The 20,161-nt window shown below is 41.7% G+C and overlaps 1 protein-coding gene across 1 annotated transcript in view; it reads right to left on the bottom strand.

Annotated features, from left to right (window-relative positions):
- Window positions 1-1,495: 1,495 nt before the first annotated feature.
- The window catches only part of LOC115204047 (taperin), a 29,206-nt gene continuing 10,540 nt past the window's right edge, over window positions 1,496-20,161 (bottom strand). The window contains exons 2-4 of the mRNA XM_029769289.1: window positions 5,310-5,508; window positions 4,386-4,510; window positions 1,496-4,216 (exon numbers count right to left, since the gene is read on the bottom strand). Coding sequence (XP_029625149.1) covers window positions 4,154-4,216; window positions 4,386-4,510; window positions 5,310-5,508 — 387 coding nt within the window. The 3' untranslated portion in view covers window positions 1,496-4,153. The remainder of the gene's footprint in view (window positions 4,217-4,385; window positions 4,511-5,309; window positions 5,509-20,161) is intronic.

The following is a 20,161-nucleotide window of genomic DNA, read 5'->3' on the forward strand; positions in this document are numbered from 1 at the left end:
AGTCGTTTACGATGCCGAACTGCAGTCAGGCCAAGACCCTGGTGAGGCTGACGAGCACACAGATGAGCTTCCCTGAGCGGGTTTCTGACAGTTTGTGCAGAAATTATATGGCAACAGCTCTGGCTGGCATTCCTACAGGCAGCATGCCAATTGCTCCCTTAAAACCTGAGTCATCTGTGGTGTTGTTTGACAAAACTTCACATTTTTGAGTGGCCTTTTATTGTCCCTAGCACAAGGTGCACCTTTGTAATGCTGTTTAATCATCTTCTTGATATGCCACACCTGTCAGGTGGATGGATTAGTAAACAAATTTGTGCACAACATTTGAGAGAAATAAGCCTTTTGTGCATATGGAACATATCTGGGATCTTTTATTTCAACTCATGAAACATGGGACCAACACTTTACATGTTGCGTTTATATTTTTGTTCAGTATAATATACACTGAGTATACAAAACATTAAGAACACCTGCTCTTTCCATGACATAAGCTGCCCAGGTGAATCCAGGTGACAGCTATGATCCCTTATTAATGTCACTTGTTAAATCCACTTCAATCAGTGTAGATGAATGGGAAGAGACAGGTTAAAGAAGGATCTTTAAGCCTTGAGACATTTTTGACACGGATTGTGTATGTGTGCCATTCAGAGGGTGAATTTGCAACACAAAAGATTTAAGTGCCTTTGAACGGGGTATGGTAGTAGGTGCCAGGTGCACTGGTTTGGTCAAGAACTGCAGCACTGCTGGGTTTTTCACACTCAACAGTTTCCCGTGTGTATCAAGACTGGTCCACCCCCCCAAAGGACATCCAGCCAACTTCACATAACTGTGGGAAGCACTTGAGTCAACATTGACCAGCATCTCTGTGGAATGCTTGACACCTTGTAGAGTCCATGCCCTGTCAAATTGAGGCAAAATGGGGAAGTTCAACTCAATATTAGGAAGGTGTTCCTAATATTTATATATACAGTATATTTATGTAAAATGTTTTGACTTTGTCTAATACTGCTGTTTACTGGCATACTTATTTTATACCAATTGAATAATTTTAATAAAGATGATCTGTGAAGAATCCGTTCTCATTTGCCTTTTGCAGTGTATGGGACACGCCCAGAAGTCATTCCTTGGGTTGTTTTTCTTGAGTGCTGGTGTCTTTCAACAGCGGTACACGAGACAAACACACACACACTCCCGGTGAGATGCTGTCTGACACTTTGATATGTAATTACAGGATAAATATAGCACAATGCAGGTTTAGGTGGAAGCACACTGCTCTATTCTTTCTACTAGTAAATCGCCTTCACATCGAATAAAACCTATTCTCTGAGATTTCTGAAGCTTTTTGTCCACTTTGTTGATGTTCTGTTTTTTAGGTCAGGTTTAATAATGCATTTATGAGTTTTGGCAGGGTAATGTTTTGCAATTGGGAGATTCTGCCTTCACATGAGGGATGAAGAGTCACCAGAAACACATTAACAGACTATTCACACTGTCCTTCAAGGCTTCATCTATTTATTGAGCTTTTATTTGTACAGTTCTGACATCTTTTTTTGCCCAAAGCGTTAACAAGTACACATTTTACAGTAAGCACATCTCTCTGATGCTGGAGATTTATAGACAGAGGAAGAGAAAAACGAGATGGGGCTTCTAGCTACAGTATGACAGACAAGAACTGTTTCTTCTCAACAGGACCAGACAAATAGGACAATATCAAATCTTTCAAGTGAATCAGTCTTCATCACGATAATAGCCATCTCAGTCTTGCTTGTGTCACATACAGTATGACCACTGGAACATCCAATGATAAAGCTTGGCTTTTGGGCCTCCGCTTCGATGAAAGCCAACATTAGAAGCGCATGATTCCCAGGAAAGCTGTCGGCCTACATAGGGATTTGGTCCTCAAAGGCAGCAGTTAACACAGATGAATGGCATGCGTGCTCTGTATGCTGTGTGAGATTGATCGAAGGACTAACAGTAGACACTAATCAGTGATCATTCTCTGGTCTTCCAATAACGTTTCAAGGTTGTGGCAAACATTTTAAGAGATCATGGTATTATTGGGCAGTGAACTCTTCTTATTCACCTATTTCTATCTGATGAGATGATGCATATATGGATTGATGAGCACCACTTTCACCTTCACTGTATTTCTTTTGAGGTGCAAAACAAAGCTAATACAATGACAGTGCAAATGAAAATACAATCTTGACATAAAACATAATCCAAGTCTGTCTAACCATGATACAGTATACAGAAAAATGTAGCCTCCAAATAGCGCAGTGCGTCTGTTCAATCTAAACCCGTTATTTTGATTGAAGATATGAAGAAAAATCCCTAAGAGATGCAAGTAATAAATTATTCTTATGAAAACATCATTGTAGATTATAGAAACGACATCAATACTGGCCAAAGGAGAACATTGGAAAATGATGAGAATGCGAGAGGTGGCCACCACAGCAATAGATGGAACACTTGAGTCAATTGGCATTTTAAGTAAAAAGTATTTCAAAGACATGGGAGCAACCTTTTTAATAAAAAAAAAAAAGAAAAGCTTTTTACTTCTTAATCTTTCACCACAGGTCTTAGATACACACACACAATCATTAGTTTCATAATCAATGTCGTCTTCATTACTAAAATGGACCAGCTCACGCTCTATGGAACGTGAAGGTTTATGAGGTCAGGCTGTAAAGGTCAAAAGATATTCAATGGTCAATGTGAAGGAAACACACACGGCCATGAGGACACTCCCTTCCCTTCTATACCAGCTATTTGATCCATATACTATACATGAACGAGTCTCTGACATGCAAACTTCAACATTACGATAACTCAAGCTTTCACACACCAACGTGCTGGCGCATGGTTTCTCTCAATATTTGCTATTCATGGTTTATGTTGGACATTTTATCTTTCACACTTGGTGTTCAAACATTAACACTGAAAAGGGGAAATTGTTCTAATAACATTGTAGACAGTGAGTCTAATTCCAGGCAACACCAAGGCATTTATACTCTATGCTTTTGACATGAAGTTCTCGGAGAAGATATTCATAGTATCAAATTTCCTGCCCAGGCAATCTTTTAAGTAGTACATCTCAGATCTTTAACGATAAAACATTAAATTGAGCAGGTCTACAGAGCTTTGCATAATCTTAAAGGGGGAAGTGTTGAAGTTTGCTTGCTCCTGGACTCTTCAGGCAAAGTCTCCAACACAGCATTGTTGTAAGGAAACATACAAAACTAAAAGCATACAGAAAAAGAACATACAGTACGAGGAACCAAGTCAATAGAAATCAGAACATGCAGGTACAAAACAACAATAAACTAGGCTTGTGGCACCCTTTCACTATTTAAGTCTTCAGTTTTTTTATTCGTCTGCCATCCCCTACGGAGTGGGACACGATAACGCTGAGTCTCTTCTTCACCATGATAAGGACGGGCACTGATGGCTTCCTTGTTTTGAAGGAATTTGGTCACTTACCTTCACAAGGTGATCTCCACCACTACATACATCCCCTTCAGAAGGACACATGGAGACCATAAACACATTATGTATAATATGACATTATTGATGGGAGACACAGAGGCTGCGTTTAGACAGGCTGCCCAATTCTGATCTTTTTTTCACTAAATTGGTCTTTCGACCAATCAGATCTGATATAAAAAGATCTGATGTGCTTGTTCAAAAGACTAATTAATGGAGAAGAAAAATAAGGATTGGACTGCCCGTAAAACACAGCCTTAGAGACATTGAGGCAGACAGATTGGCTTCTTCTGGAGACCGTAAGACTGGGAAACTGCATTATAATGCATGTTAAATCTTAAACTCTGATTTATTTTGACAATCAAATACAGTCTGTCAGATCTGGTTCAGACATCACTGCTCAATGGCAGTCAATGAAAGTAGGCGGAGGTGGAGGGGAAAGACAGATCAACTGTACAGGCAAGGTGAGGACAGTCCAGCTGCTTGAATCTGTGGTTGTTGATTGGTTGGTTGATGTCTGGGTGTCAAACTAAACTTGAAAAAGAGGAGTGCTTTGAAGTGCGATTTGATGTCCAGTTCTGCTTAGTCTCACTGGTCCCAGGTGGGGGTTGTGGTTCCGGCTGCTGGTACTGGAGGGCAGTGGTCAGTCCTGTTTGGTCCAGGCAAATCAGAAGTACAGCGCAGGTTCACTGTTGAAGTCTGACAGAGAGGAGCTGTCTGCTGGGGTGAGCTGAGAGATAGATGGGGAATGAAGAGCAGGGAAACGGTGGGAAAAAAAATATAGCTACCTTTGTAAATCATGTGCTGTTAGGTCATTCTTATAGTGTACAAGTATCCCTGTACAAGTTAAGGATGATGAATGAATGAGTCACATCATATACTTTAAAAAGAAGCCTCACCATAACTTCCTCTGACATCTGTGCGTGCTGGGAATTGGTGCCCCCCTGGTAAACAGGGTCATCAAGCTTATGTTCCTGCCAGGTGTTAAAATCCACAGTGTGCTTGGGAATGTAACTGGACAGATCTGAAGACATAGGAAACGGGGCAAAGCCCAATGTAAATCTGTAGCACAATGGGATTACATATTCTGCATGAATTCTTGCAAGAACATGAGCTCATGTACAGGTTAGTTAAAGATTGGCAATAAGCTGTGTAATGAATAACTAATGTAGAGACATACTGCATGGCAACTGTTTACTGTTGATCGATTTTAATGGAGAGCAGATAAATAGCAACTTGTTCAGTTACATTCAACTAAAAGATTGCTCTTGCCTGCTGAATTGACCGCTCCCGAGCGGCACAGCGGTCTAAGGCACTGCATCTCAGTGCTAGAGGCGTCACTACAGACCCTGGTTCGATTCTAGGCTATATCACAACCGTCCCAATTGGCTAGTTTCGTCCGGTTAGGGTTTGGCTGGGGTAGGCCGTCATTGTAAATAAGAATTTGTTCTTAACTGACTTGACTAGTTAAATAAAATGTTAAATAAAAAATAAATAACAAATAAAAAGCAGAGTTCCTATGTGTTTGGATGTAAAGCCAACTCTGACCAGTAGGTGTCTCCCATGCTACATTATAACCATGAGCAGTTCAGCACCATTCAGCCATTTCCAGATTACTAATAGGGTGGACGGAATTCATTTCTGTCCCTTTCCTTATCTTACCCTCCTTACCATGAGAATAGGTTTTGTTTAGTCTGTTCGATTCATTTTCCTCTAACCATTTATCCTTCTCGCTCCTCCGATTCCATCCCCTCTCTCTTCCTCTCATGCTATCCATTTCCTGCTTTCCTTTCCCCCTCCCCCATTCCCTCTAGTTCTCTCACCAGTGCTGTTGCTGGTGTGAGTTGGGGAACTGGTGAAGCTTGGACGAGGGATGTGGATACGGCCCACCATGCTGGGCTTATCTTCCTCTTCTCCTCCCTTCACGTCCTCCTCATCCTCCTCTTCGCTGTCCCATACGCTGCTCTCGGAGGGGTACTCATAGGTGCTTTGGATGCTCGACTCGTTGAACGAGATATTCAGCTGAAAGAGAGGGAACGGAGGAGAAGTGACTCAGTGTTTAAACATTCAAACATAAGACTCTGTGGTTAAATGCTAGGACTGTTGTTTTCTTTAGGATTTAGTGCTAGGAATTGAATATATCAGGTCATTTCAGCACTTTTAATTAGTAAGTGTACCAGAGGGAAAATGTCTGCTTCAGTTTAATTAAATGTACAAAGCTTGACATCATTAGGCTAACTTGATGCTTGGGATTTCCCTTAGCTTACCACAAGAAGCATTTCTTCATCAGCACTACAGTACTAGTTCAGTATGACAGCACCCCCGGTTTATTCTGAATACTTAACTTTACCCGCCTATGATGACAGAATCATTTTATGACCACATAAAATCAGGCTGGCCTACTTTGATTGGATACATTTCAACACCAGCATTATATGTATGTATGTATGTATGTATGTATGTATGTATGTATGTATGTATGTATGTATGTATGTATGTATGTATGTATGTATGTATGTATGTGTACATGAACCAAACTGAACCCAAGCACAATATCTTTATTGATTGGGATTACCTTAAAGGCATTTGTAATTTATGATAATCTGTTCTTGACCTGTGAGTATAATTTCCCAGTTTCTGTCTCTAGTGCCATAGCACAGGGCAGGTGGCAGCCTTGCAGGAGCTGCTGGCATTGTGATTGACGACTGGAGAGCTCGTAAAACATCTCCATTTGGCAACACTCCAGCGTTCTACAAACATGCCACCGTGGGGTGAGACTGTTGCAACATGTTGCGGAACACGACTGTCAACTTCACAACGGCAAACAATGGTCCTAAGGCTTAAAGAAGCTCAAAAGAATGTTTAACTTCAACGTCCAATAAGCTGTGACAGTTAAGTGTACAATGCAGACAGTGCACAGAGTGTACTGCTGCATCTCCCAGGAGTCAGCTGATATCAGTGCTGAGGATCTGATGAACCCCTCTCCCCCATCCCCTTCAGTAGGCACTGCTCTAAAATCACCCCTAATCTCCATCACATAGCCCAGCCCTTACCCTTCTCTAGCCCCTACCCCAGCTCCAGACCCAGTCTGGCCTGCTAGACTTATGGATATTGGGGCCAGACAGGGAAAACTAAAATGTACACGGGCTAAGTATTGCGTCAATGCAATCGCAAGAGATTTAAACTTTTCTCCTCTACAGACAGAATTTACAAGATGGATTAAACTCTGTTCTAAAATGGCTTCCTTTTAATCAAACTTGTCATTTGATGAAACACAATTTGATGCATATTGCCTTAGAGGTCATCGCTAATTTGGGAAAGTGTACCACCAACTGCATCGAGTCACTATCAGTAGATACTTTGAACATTTTTACTTATTTAATACGTACCTTGTACCTACGCTTGTCATGTGGAACTGCAAACTTTTCTTTGGGTGCTGATATCCTTAGTTCTTTATAAAAACTAGTGACTTCAAACGTGCACTACCACTCCATACTTAATGTTATTTAACCTGTACTTTGACAGGGAGTCATGCTGAGAAGGTCTCTTTTACAGATACGAAAAAGCACTGTTTTACATTATGAAAAGCAAAACAGAGATTCAAAACACAAATCATCAAAAACAAAACACATTCCTCAGTAAACATTTTTTTTTTTTTTTAAGTCCTCAATGAGCCATCTGAATTGCCCTAGGGGCACCAAATCAGAGTTTGTGATTATTCCACAAGTAATGTGCAAAAAAACCTAAAAGCAGATTTACCTAACTCAATAGAGACCGAAGAGTTAGCCATCCCTGAGACCGGGTCTGGTAGCTCGTACGTCTGTAGATTAATAACGAAGTAACATATGGCAGGTTTATGCAAGACGGCTTTATAAAACAAAAAAAAGGAGTGCAATGCATTGATCTACGAGACTTCAAAGTAGAGCCAGCCTTCTTTCTGGTACAGAATGCCGTGATGTATACTGAACCTATCGCCCGTAATAAAGCTATGATAAACTGTGTCCAATAGCGTCAATACAGTGGCAGCTGCATTAATAGACAGTCTATAACCGGTATCAATGTTGACTGAATGATTTGTTTTCTGCTATTTTACAAAATACATAACCTGTTCATATAAAGGAACGCTTACTGTGTACCTGTACTTGTCCTGATTGTTAGAGTGGTCAGTGAGAGTTGGAATCCATAGTTTTTAATACCAAAAAATACATTAACAGAGACACCTTGGCAGAGGTTGGGTAAAATAGTCATTTTTAAAAGGTAAGCGTTAAAGAATGGACATTTTTCAAAGTATTGACTGATAGTGACTCGATGTAGTTGGCGGTACACTCTTCTGGATGTGTCGGTGTATGATTAAGAAGAGAAAGATTTGTAAAATGTATTGTTAGTCATACTGCAGATATAAACCTAGAAAATAAGGCTGGGACTTGCCAGGGCCCTCACGATACATAGGTCCAGACATGATATGTATTGCGATTCTCACAATTCTATATGTACTCCGATTCGATTCTGTGGATTTATAGGGCTGGGCGATAAGGCCGAAATATTCTATCACAATATTTTTCACATTAATGATGACACAGTATTTTATGTTTTTGAATAATAATAATAAAAATAATAAAAAAAGGTCAGTGCACACAAGGGGCAGCATTTCTTTCCGTACCCCAGCGAGACAGGGGCCCCTGAGCTTTAGGGAGGCCCCAACCAAAACTGTATTGAAAACCATACCATGGGTATTTCAAAATACCCCAGCATTAAAGTATACCGCCCAAGCCAAAAACACTTTTTTAATCCTGTGATCCTATCATACAGTTGCTGTGTGTTTGGCCTAAAATGGCCATGGCTGATCCAAAATGACAGCCGTGGCCTATCAGTGACAACGACCAAATGAGGTGCACAAATACTATTTCGGGGCACATAAATCCATTCCTTTGGAGTCTAAAACCATATCACTGGATCTCTAGCCCCAAAAAACACCATCAGCTCTGTCTAAAACCCTCCATCTCACCCAAGGTTTCTGCTCAACTTAATCTCGCCAAAGCATTTTGGTGAGATTAATGTACTGCTTTAGTTGTCTCCATGCCAGAGGAGTGTATCAATAAAATCAGACTAGCCGCTGGGTTAGCTTCCTCTCTGTGTAGATCTGGGCTGAGACTTCAAGGCTGCCCCCCCTCTCTCTCGCTCTGCCCACCCGTGGCTATGAAGGCCTGTATTATTGAAGCAGAAGCGATTTCCCTCCTCCTCTCTGGGCACTGAGTCAGGCCAACAGAGGGCCGATTCAGGCCCCAGACTCTTCCCATTCACCAATGCACACTTCAGCAGGACGGACACCACAGAACCGGATTGTTTGAGCATTCTCGCTCTCCAATAATGGGACAATGCCCAAGAAATGACTCAGCGGAAGAGAAATGGCCAATTTGAGTATGTTTGGTGTTGGTTGTTCGTGATTTCTTTCCCTCAAGAGAGTAGTGAGAGTGTATAATTGTGGTGTGTTGAATATCATGTTTCTTTGTTTGAAAATCTTTGTGCGGGAGAGAACGAGAACAACCGAGAAAGAGTAACAAAGCAACAGAGGGAGAGCGTGGGTTGTCTGTATGAATGTGCCTTGGCAAATAGGCGAGATGGGAATCGAGACAGAATTGAAATTTTACAGGCCACCCAAACATGCTCTGTCTTAGTTTGGTTGAGGGTATAGAGAGACATGTTGCCCAATGACAGACGCGCACCAACACACACAAGCGAGGGTAGAGTCTGGTCGAGTTCCTCCAGTCTGGCAGCAGATTGGAGGTGAGCTCTGCTGTGGAAGTTGGGAAGGAGCTACAGCAGCAGTAAGTACAGGGTTTGTGTGGGTGGGTGTTGTGATAGGAGAGGGAGGGAGGGATTGCCTTGTTAATGCCTCTCATTGAGGTGGGTGACAGACTGACCAGATGCCTGATTAAAGCTAATCTCCTGCCAGGCAGTTGCTATTAGAATCCTTCTACACTCGAGGACCCAGGCAGCCACGCACATACATTGTCACATAAGGAAAGAGGAGATTGAGCATGGATTGGAGTTACTCCACTATCGCCCACCTAAAAATGTTCATTTCAATTCCAATTTTGAACAAGCCTCAAAAAGGGAGACCAGCTCTACTAACCTGAATATAAAATAGCAGCAGGAATCATTTGTTTCTGAACTCAAACAAGCATTAGAAAACCTTAAGACTGGTAGAATTACTGTATAAATCATGTAAATTACAATTATGGATAAAGACGGTGATGAAAATAAAGTAACAATCATAACCGTTTAAAACATGTCATTTATTTCTATTTAAATTGTGGAACGAACAGCTGACAGAAGACTGGACGGCGGGCATTTGTGTTGTTGGAAACACGCAGCTTTATGTTGTCACCCAGAATCCAGTTTCTTTTCCAAGCTATAGCACACAATATTTTACATAAAGTAGGTTTTTTTAAAGGACCAAAAGAGTTCTGCTTTGTGTTTTCCTTTTTTTTCCCTAAAGGAAAATCAGGTATCATAGGATCGCGTTACTGGTATCGTGACAACCCTACTCAAGAGTGTGAGTCACTCCTCCACAGTTTGCCCTTTTGTAGCTGTGTGTCTCGGTCGGTCGGTCCGTCCATGTTTGTGTGTGTGTACACCTGTTGGGCAGAGAATAAGGTGTCTCTCTCCAGGCTATCATAGAGGGATTACAGTGTTATGAAGCTGAAGTGAGTCAGACCGAGAGAGGGAAGATATTACAGTGTTATGAAGCTGAAGTGAGTCAGACCGAGAGAGGGAAGATATTACAGTGTTATGAAGCTGAAGTGAGTCAGACCGAGAGAGGGAAGATATTACAGTGTTATGAAGCTGAAGTGAGTCAGACCGAGAGAGGGAAGATATTACAGTGTTTGTTTGCTGCAGTGTGATTGTCTCTTAGATACAGTCGAAGAAAGAGAATGAGTGTACGGGTGAGAGATGCCCAGCCCCAATTAAGAGAAATGAAATGCAGAAATATGAGTCTCAAGATGAATCATCCATTACTTCATTACAATGTCAAAGCTAAGGTGAATATAAGACTGGAGTAAGAAATGTGTACACAATGCCTTCAGAAAGTATTCACACCCCTTGAGTCTTTCCACATTTTGTTGTTACAGCCTGGATTTAAAATTGATTAAATTGAGATTTGTGCCACTGGCCTACACACAATACCCCATAATGTCAAAGTGGAATTATGTTTTTAGCAATGTTTACACATTAAAAGCTGAAATGTCTTGGGTCAATAGGTATTCAACCCCTTTTATGGCAAGCCTAAATAAGCTCAGGAGTAAAGATGTGCTTAACAACTCACATAATAAGTTGCATGGACTCCCTAATAGTGAGTAACATAATTTTAAATGACTACCTCGTCTCTGTACCCCACACATATAATTATCTGTAAAGTCCCTCAGTCGAGCAGTGAATTTCAAACAGATTCAACCACAAAGAACAGGGAGGTTTTCCAATGGCTCACAAAGGGCACCTATTTGTAGATGGGTAAAAAAATAAATACATACATTGAATATCCCTTTGAGCATGGTGAAGTTATTAACTACATTTTGGATGCTGTATCATTACACCCAGTCACTACAAAAGACAGGCATCCTTCCTAACTCAGTTGCTGTTGAGGAAGGAAACCACTCTGGGATTTCACCATGAGGCCCATGATGACTTTAAAACAGTTACAGAGTTTAATGGCTGTGATTGGAGAAAACTGAGAATGGATGAACAAAATTGCTGTTACTCCACAATACGAACTTAATTGACAGAGTGAAAAGAAGGAAGGAAGGAAAAGGAAGAATATAAAATATTCAAAAAAATTCCTCCTGTTTGCAACAAGGCACTAAAGTAAAACTGGAAAAAAATGTGGCAAAGAAATGTACCTTTTGTCTTGTATAAAAAACGTTATGTTTGGGGAAAATCCAGCACAATACATTACTGAGTACCACAGTTTCATATTATCAAGCATGGTGGTGGCTGCATCATGTTATGGGTATGCTTGTCATCAGCAAGGACTAGTGAGTGTTTTTGTGTGGAGAGTTTTAAGTTCCTCGGCGTACACATCACGGACAAACTGAAATGGTCCACCCACACAGACAGCGTGGTGAAGAAGGTGCAGCTGCGCCTCTTCAACCTTAGGAGGCTGAAGAAATTCGGCTTGTCACCAAAAACACTCAAACTTTTACAGATGCACAATCGAGAGCATCCTGTCGGGCTGTATCACCGCCTGGTACGGCAGCTGCGCCGTCCATAACCGGAAGGCTCTCCAGAGGGTAGTGAGGTCTGCACAACGCATCACCGGGTGCAAACTACCTGCCCTCCAGGACACCTACACCACCCGATGTCACAGGAAGGCCAAAAAGATCATCAAGGACAGCAACCACGCGAGCCACTGCCTGTTCACCCCGCTAACATCCAGAAGGCGAGGTCAGTACAGGTGCATCAAAGCTGGAACCGAGAGACTGAAAAACAGCTTCTACCTCAAGGCCATCAGACTGTTAAACAGCCATCACTAACATTGAGTGGCTGCTGACAACATACTGACTCAACTCAAGCCACTTTAATAATGGGAAAATTGATGTAATCAATTTATCACTTGCCACTTTATATTAGATAATGTTTACATAACCTACATTATTCATCTCATGTATATACTGTACGCCATATCAAGATGGCAAGATGCAGTAGATGGTATAGAGTACAGTATATACATATGCGATGAGTAATGTAGGTTATGAAAACATTATATAAAGTGGCATTGTTTAAAGTGGCTAGTGATACATTAATTACATCAAGATGGCAAGTTGCAGTAGATGGTGTAATTAGATGTATCACTAGCCACTTTATATAATGTTTTCATAACCTACATTACTCATCTCATATGTATATACTGTACTCTATACCATCTACTGCATCTTGCCATCCTGATGTAATGTATCACTAGCCACCTTAAACAATGCTGCTTTATATGTTTTCATACCCTACAATACTCATCTCATAGGTATATACTGTACTCCATACCATCTATTACATCTTGCCTATGCCGTTCGGCCATCACTCATTTATATATTTTTATGTACATATTCATTCCTTTACACTTGTGTGTACAAGGTAGTTGTTGTGGAATTGGTAGAGTACTTGTTAGATATTACTGCATGGTCGGAACTAGAAGCACAAGCATTTCGCTACACTTGCATTAACACCTGCTAACCATGTGTATGTGACAAATAAATTTGATTTGATTTAGGATGAAAAGAAACGTAATAAAAGCTAAGCACAGGCAAAATCCTAAAAGGAAAAACTGGTTCAGTCTGCTTTCCAACAGACAAATTCACATTTCAGCAGGACAATAACCTAAAACACAAGGTCAAATGTTCTAAAACACCTACTCATTCAAGGGTTTTTCTTTATTTTTACATTGGAGAATAATAGGGAAAATATCAAAACTATGAAATACGACATTTGGAATCCTGTAGTAACCAAATAAGTGTTAAATAAAATATATTTTATATTTGAGATTCTTCAAATAGCCACCCTTTGCCTTGATGACAGCTTTGCACACTCTTGGCATTCTCTCAACCAGCTTCATGAGGTAGTCACCTGGAATGCATTTAAATTAAACAGGTGTACCTTCTTAAAAGTTAAATTGTGGAATTTCTTTCCTTCTTATGGCATTTTAGCCAATCAGTTGTGTTGTGACAAGGTAGGGGGGTATACAGAAGATAGCCCTATTTGGTAGAAGACCAAGTCCATATTATGGCAAGAACAGCTCAAATAAGCAAAGAGAAACAACAGTCCATCATTACTTTAAGAAATGAAGGTCAGTCAATCCGGAAAATGTCAAGAACTTTGAAAGTTTTTTCAAGTGCAGTCGCAAAAACCATGTGCTATGTTGAAACTGGCTCTCATGAGGACCACCACAGGAATAGAAGACCCAGAGTTACCTCTGCTGCAGAGGATAAATTCATTACAGTTACCAGCCTCAAAAATTGCAGCCCAAATAAATGCTTCACAGAGTTCAAGTAACAGACACATCTCAACATCAACTGTTCAGAGGAGACTGTGTGAATCAGGCCTTCATGGTTGAATTGCTGAAGAAAAAGAAATATCACTACTAAAAGAAAACTAATAATAAAAGAGACTTGCTTGTGCCAAGAAACACGAGCAATGTACATTAGACCGGTGGACGTTTGTCCTTTGGTCTGGAGCCCAAATTGGAGATTTTTGGTCCCAACCGCCGTGTCTTTGTGAGACTTGGTGAGGGTGAACGGATGATCTCCACGTGTAATTCCCACCGTTAAGCATGGAGGAAGAGGTGTTATAGTGTCACCTGCAAATCATCTCCACACCATCTGTGATTTATTTAGAATTCAAGACACACTTAACCAGCATGGCTCCCGCAGCATTCTGCAGCGATACGCCATCCCATCTGGTTTGGGCTAATTGGGACTATCATTTGTTTTGTTTTTGTTGATCTGGCTGTCGATTGCGGCCTGTGAAATGTTGACCCACTCCTCTTCATTGGCTGTGCGAAGTTGCTGGATATTGGTGGGAACTGAAACACGCCGTCATACACGTCAATCCAGAGCATCCCAAACATGCTCAATGGGTGACATGTCTGGTGAATATGCAGACCATGGAAGAAGTGGGACATTTTCAGCTTCCAGGAATTGTGCACAGATCCTTGCGACATTGGGCCGTGCATTATCATGCTGAAACATGAGGTGAAGGCGGCGGATGAATTGCACGACAATGGACCTCAGGACCTTGTTGTCCGTGGCTTATGCCTGTCCATACCATTGCCCCCTTGTGGCGGTGGGGTTCTCTGCTCACAACGTTGACATCAGCAAACTGCTCGCCCACATGACGCCATACACATGGTCTGCGGTTTTGAAGCTGGTTGGATGTACTCCCCAATTCTCTAAAACAAATCTCTTACGGTAGAGAAATTGACATTCAATTATCTGGCAACAGCTATGGTGGACACTCCTGCAGTCAGCATGCCAATTGCACTGCTCCCTCAACTTGAGACATCTATGGCATTGTGTTGTGTGACAAACGTGCACGTTTTAGAGTGGCCTTTTATTGTCCCCTGCACAAGGTGCACCTGTGTAATGATCATGCTGTTTAAATTAGCTTATTTATGCTACAACTGTCAAGTGGATGGATTATCTTGGCAAAGTGATGTAAACACAGGAGTGTAAACAAATTTGTGCACAAAATTTGAAAACACACACACACACACACACACACACACACACAAGTATGTGGACACCCCTTCAAATTAGTGGATTCGGCTATTTCAGCCACACCCGTTGCTGACAGGGCTCCCGAGTGGATGCAGTCTAAGGTACTGCATCTCAGTGCTGGAGGTGTCACAACAGACCCTGGTTCGATTCCAGGCTGTATCACAACCGGCTGAGATTGGGAGTCCCATAGGGCGGCGCACAATTGGCCCAGCGTTGTCCGGGTTAGGGTTTGGTCGGGGTAGGCCGTCATTGTAAATAAGAATTTGTTCTTAACTGACTTGCCTAGTTAGATAAAAGGTTAAATAAAATAAAAAATGTAAATATTTAGCGCAATGCAATCTCCATAGACAAACATTGGCAGTAGAATGGCCTGTACTGAAGAGCTCAGTGACTTTCAACTTCAACCGTCATAGGATGCCACCTTTCCAACAAGTCAGTTTGTCCAATTTCTGCCCTGCTAGAGCTGCCCCGGTGAACTGTAAGTCCCGTTATTGTGAAGTGGAAACGTCTAGCTGCAACAATGGCTCAGCCGCACAGTGGCAGGACACACAAGCTTAGAGAACAGGACCGCTGAAGCGCGTACAAATTGTATGTCCTCGGTTGCAACACTCACTACCGAGTTCCAAACTGCCACTGGAAACGTCAGCACAAGAACTGTTCGTCAGGAGCTTCGCGAAATGGGTTCTCTGGAGTGATGAATCATGCTTCACCATCTGGCAGTCTACCAGGAGAACGCTACCTTCCCGAATGCTTATTGCCAACTGTAAAGTTTGGGGGAGGAGGAATAATGGTCTGAGGCTGTTTTTCATGGTTTGGGCTAGGCCCCTTAGTTCCAGTGAAGGAAAATCTTAACACTACAGCATACAATGACATTCTAGACGATTTTGTGCTTCCAACTTTGTGGCAACAGTTTTGGGAAGGACATTTCCTGTTTCAGCATGACAATGCCCCCGTGCACAAAGCGAGGTCCATACAGAAATGGCTTGTCAAGATCGGTGTAGAAGAACTTGACTGGCTTGTACAGAGCCCTGACCTCAACTCCATCGAACACTTATAGGATGAATTGGAACGCCGACTGCAAGCCAGGCCTCGTCGCCCAACATCAGTGCCCGACCTCACTAATGGTTGTGGTTGAATGGAAGCAAGTCCCCGCAGCAATGTTCCAACATCTTTCTTGTGGAAAGCCTTCCCAGAATAGTGGAAGCTGTTATAGCAGCAAAGGGGGGACCAACTCCATTTAATGCCCATGATTTTGGAATGAGATGTTCGACGAGCAGGTGTACACATACTTTTGGTCATATAGTGTAATATTTTTCTGCGTATGGAACATTTCTCAGATTTTTTATTTCAGTTCATGAAACATGGGACCAACACTTTACATGATTCGTTCATATTTTTGTTCAGTATAAAATAGTTGTTGCGCAAGTATTCAACCCCTATGTCTAGGCAAGCCTAAATTAGTTAAGGAGTAAAATTTATAATAGGGGTAGACATGATTTTAGAATGACTAACCCCTTCCTGTTACCCATACATACAACATCTGCAAGTTCCCTCAGACAAGTATTGAATGAAACTTCTCTTAGACAACCTCACAGCTGTAATCGATGCCAAAGGTGTTTCTAACATGTACTAACTCAGGGAGCTGAACACTTATGCAACAACTAGATTTGTATTATTTAATTTCTATTGATCTTTCAAAATCTTGATCTTTCCACTTTGACAGAGTATTTTGTGTAGATTGTTGACACCCACTTTGTAACACAGTAAAATGTGAAGAAATCCAAGGGGTCTGAATACTTTTGCAAGGCACTGTATGTGAGGGAATGAAAGAAATGGGAGAGCGGAAGTGGAGTACAAGCAGGCTGTACAGGGCTGAGAGAGAGAGGGAACGAGGGAGGGCGAGGAACAGGCATGCTACTAGAGACAGACAGACCGTTTGTATATGCTCATTGAAAAAGGGAGAAACAGGGCACAGTGTGAGAGAGAATTAACGGACTCTGATCATACACTTCACACAGAAACACATAGTACAAGAATAGAATAACCCACAGCACACAATGTCAACATAGACATGGGTGAGAAAGACTAATTACATGTGGTTGGCGCTGCAACTGTCAGTGGGTTAGAGGGGAATTTGAATATTATTTGTTTGTATATAAATAGACATTAGAACTGAACACCCACAGTGTGACATATACAGTCCGGCACGATTATCTACAGGAACACAATGAGGGCTCTATTTTTGGCTGGCAGTAAGCCAGCACAATCGTCAAACGCGCGCTCGCTTGCAATTTCGACCTGTTAAAGCCGGAGCTCTTCTGTTTTAAAACCCCACGACGGGTAATTTACCTTTCGTATATGAGCTCACTTGCACAGAGGTGGCAATATCTGAGGCGTGTCCTTAAAAACCTGTGCCAAAGTGCCAATTTCAGACAGCGCTGGTGGGGATATTTAAAAACCCATCAAAAGCTGGTCTTAGCGGTAACGCGGTTGGTTATGACCAATGGTGACCCGTCAACGAGCTCCGACTGGGAACATACATTTTGAACGGTCATCCATGTCAGAATTCCAAGTCGGGGACTCGGGCCTCTTTCTAGAGCTCCAACCTGAAGATCCCTGACGTCATGATTCAACCTTGTCACCCCCCCCCGCCCCCCAAGAGTTCCCAGTTGTCTTGAAAGCACCATAAATCCAGAGATGACAATTTGATAACAAAATTTGCCCACGAAGGACCGCCTCACCGCCTTCCTGTTCAAGTGAGCACAGCACAAGAAGGTGAGTCCAAAAATATATTGTATGCTGCTGCATAAATGTAATATGCAAGGGAGATATGTACACTATAGCTAAGAAAGTAGTACTAAGTGTATGTTGTGTAATAAGCTGTTATTAGCCCATGTGCCTCACTAATAATTTGGTATATTTTCCCCTCATAACTCAGCCTACTGTTCTGACTTGGTGGTGCACATGTAGCCTATAACCTGTTTTAGAGAAATGTAATCATCTAATATTGTGAGAACTTTCATTGTCTGCTTACATGCTCCCTTTTTGATCCTACGGTTCTGACTAGGTGTACAGGGAGAACACTAAGAACGGCCCATGTTCTGAATTCTGTCGCTGTACATTTCAAAAGTGCTGAACAAATAGTTATATTGACTACGTCCGTCCTAGCTCGCTCATTAATTTCTTAATCTAAATTACGGATTGCCTCATCGCTGCTCGTCGTCCCCTTATGCCTTAGTTGGTACATCTCAATTGTCATTAGAAACCACATTTGTTTTAGCAAGTCAGCCATATCAACTATCTTTTTTAAAAAGTCAGTAAATGAGGCTGAATGGACTGTTTTGATGCCATGGTAAGGATTCACTTCATTGTGCTGAAAAGAAAGCTCTGCTGTTGGGACAGCTTTATGTAGGACCTAACAGTTTGTAGGCACCATTTGTCACTGTTAAAGTGCAATTAATGTATTGTTTAGATGTGTGGCTTTGCTGGCATGCATCTAAAACATAGTTGTTATTTTGCCCGACCAAGATTTACATGCTAAAATCCCCACTGCCTATGACAGATTTTTACAGTGGAAGCGCAACCTATCCAGCCGTGATGCACAGCGTCCATATGCACATGGAAAGAGAGTGCTTTTTGTGCCCATAAAGAACATTTCTTCCCCCATTTCATTTGATTAAAAACCAAGCATAGCCTCTCAATGAAGGCTATTTTTTTGTCCTGCCCAATGCATTAGCCAAGTAGTCAAGACTATCATAAAGGATTTGGCTTGTGATAAATCTTAAATCACCAAAGCTTTATTCAAATATCAAGTTTGGGAACAGCCCCTTTTTATTTATGTAGGTTATTGTACATTATTTTAGCCAGCTCCTGTTCTCATTTTGCATGTGTGTAAAACCCCTCCATGTAGGCTACATGCCCATCATGGAACGAGAGATGAGAAGATCCGGTGACACTCGTATTTATAAACATTTAAGTTGTTTTTCCTGTAATAACTGCTTTTTTTCCCAGTTTCTTTAGATTTAAAAAAAAGCATTTACCCTACTATAGCGATCAACAGCAATGAGTGTGGTGTTTTTCTTATCCTAACCATGCATTTGTCAAGCAGCATTTGTCAAGTTGCCTATACATAAAAAGGTTTTTAAAAATGATCTACTCATGACTCTTTCACTGTCATGGTTTTGCATTATTCACATAGGTCTACCTACATAGGCTACTCCATTCGGCGTTCATCTCCATTTCCAAAGAACAACTCTTTTCCGGTTACGAAAGACATGCTCCTCCAAACATATTAAAATAATTCAGTCCTATAAACACCATATCAACGGTATGCCTAGGCTATATCTTGACTTAGTTAGAACGTGCCTCACACATACCATTTAGGGAAGCCTAGTATTTCTTCATTTGAGGAGAAGGCCTTTACTTGTTGAAACCAATTACAATAATTATGACTGTCGGTCAACAAACTTATTGAGCAAACACTAGATGTTTTTTTACTGTTGCCATTACTCGTTACTGTAGCCGATGCTATTTAATAAACTGTATCAATCCACAATGGACTAGGAAGAGAATATTCCGTGCCCCCAGCCGAATTGGAGTGAATGACAATGCAAAGACCATCAATAACCTACAGAACTTGAGACAACGGCACGCAGTATTAAGCCATGAAACAAGCTGATTGGCCAGTGAGTGGCCAAACCCTCGTCACACCTATTGCTTATTTATCAAAACCCAGCCCCTTCGCACCACCGCCAGCCTTTGCGCTCATAATTCCTGCAATGAAAATAGGCCACATTTTTCTGACACACCCCTGGTCCTACAGCCCTACCGGCAGAGCTAAGACGTACCATTGTGTTAGGTTTGTTAAATACAGCCCTACCGGCAGAGCTAAGACGTAGCATTGTGTTAGGTTTGTTAAATACAGCCCTACCGGCAGAGCTAAGACGTACCATTGTGTTAGGTTTGTTAAATACAGCCCTACCGGCAGAGCTAAGACGTACCATTGTGTTAGGTTTGTTAAATACAGCCCTACCGGCAGAGCGAAGACGTACCATTGTGTTAGTTTTGTTAAATACAGCTCTACCGGCAGAGCGAAGACGTACCATTGTGTTAGTTTTGTTAAATACAGCCCTACCGGCAGAGCTAAGACGTACCATTGTGTTAGGTTTGTTAAATACAGCCCTACCGGCAGAGCTAAGACGTACCATTGTGTTAGGTTTGTTAAATACAGCCCTACCGGCAGAGCTAAGACGTACCATTGTGTTAGGTTTGTTAAATACAGCCCTACCGGCAGAGCTAAGACGTACCATTGTGTTAGGTTTGTTAAATACAGCCCTACCTGCAGAGCGAAGACGTACCATTGTGTTAGGTTTGTTAAATACAAGCCTACCGGCAGAGCTAAGACGTACCAT

The sequence above is a fragment of the Salmo trutta genome, chromosome 12 (genome assembly GCF_901001165.1).
Source record: "Salmo trutta chromosome 12, fSalTru1.1, whole genome shotgun sequence".
NCBI lineage: Eukaryota > Metazoa > Chordata > Actinopteri > Salmoniformes > Salmonidae > Salmo > Salmo trutta.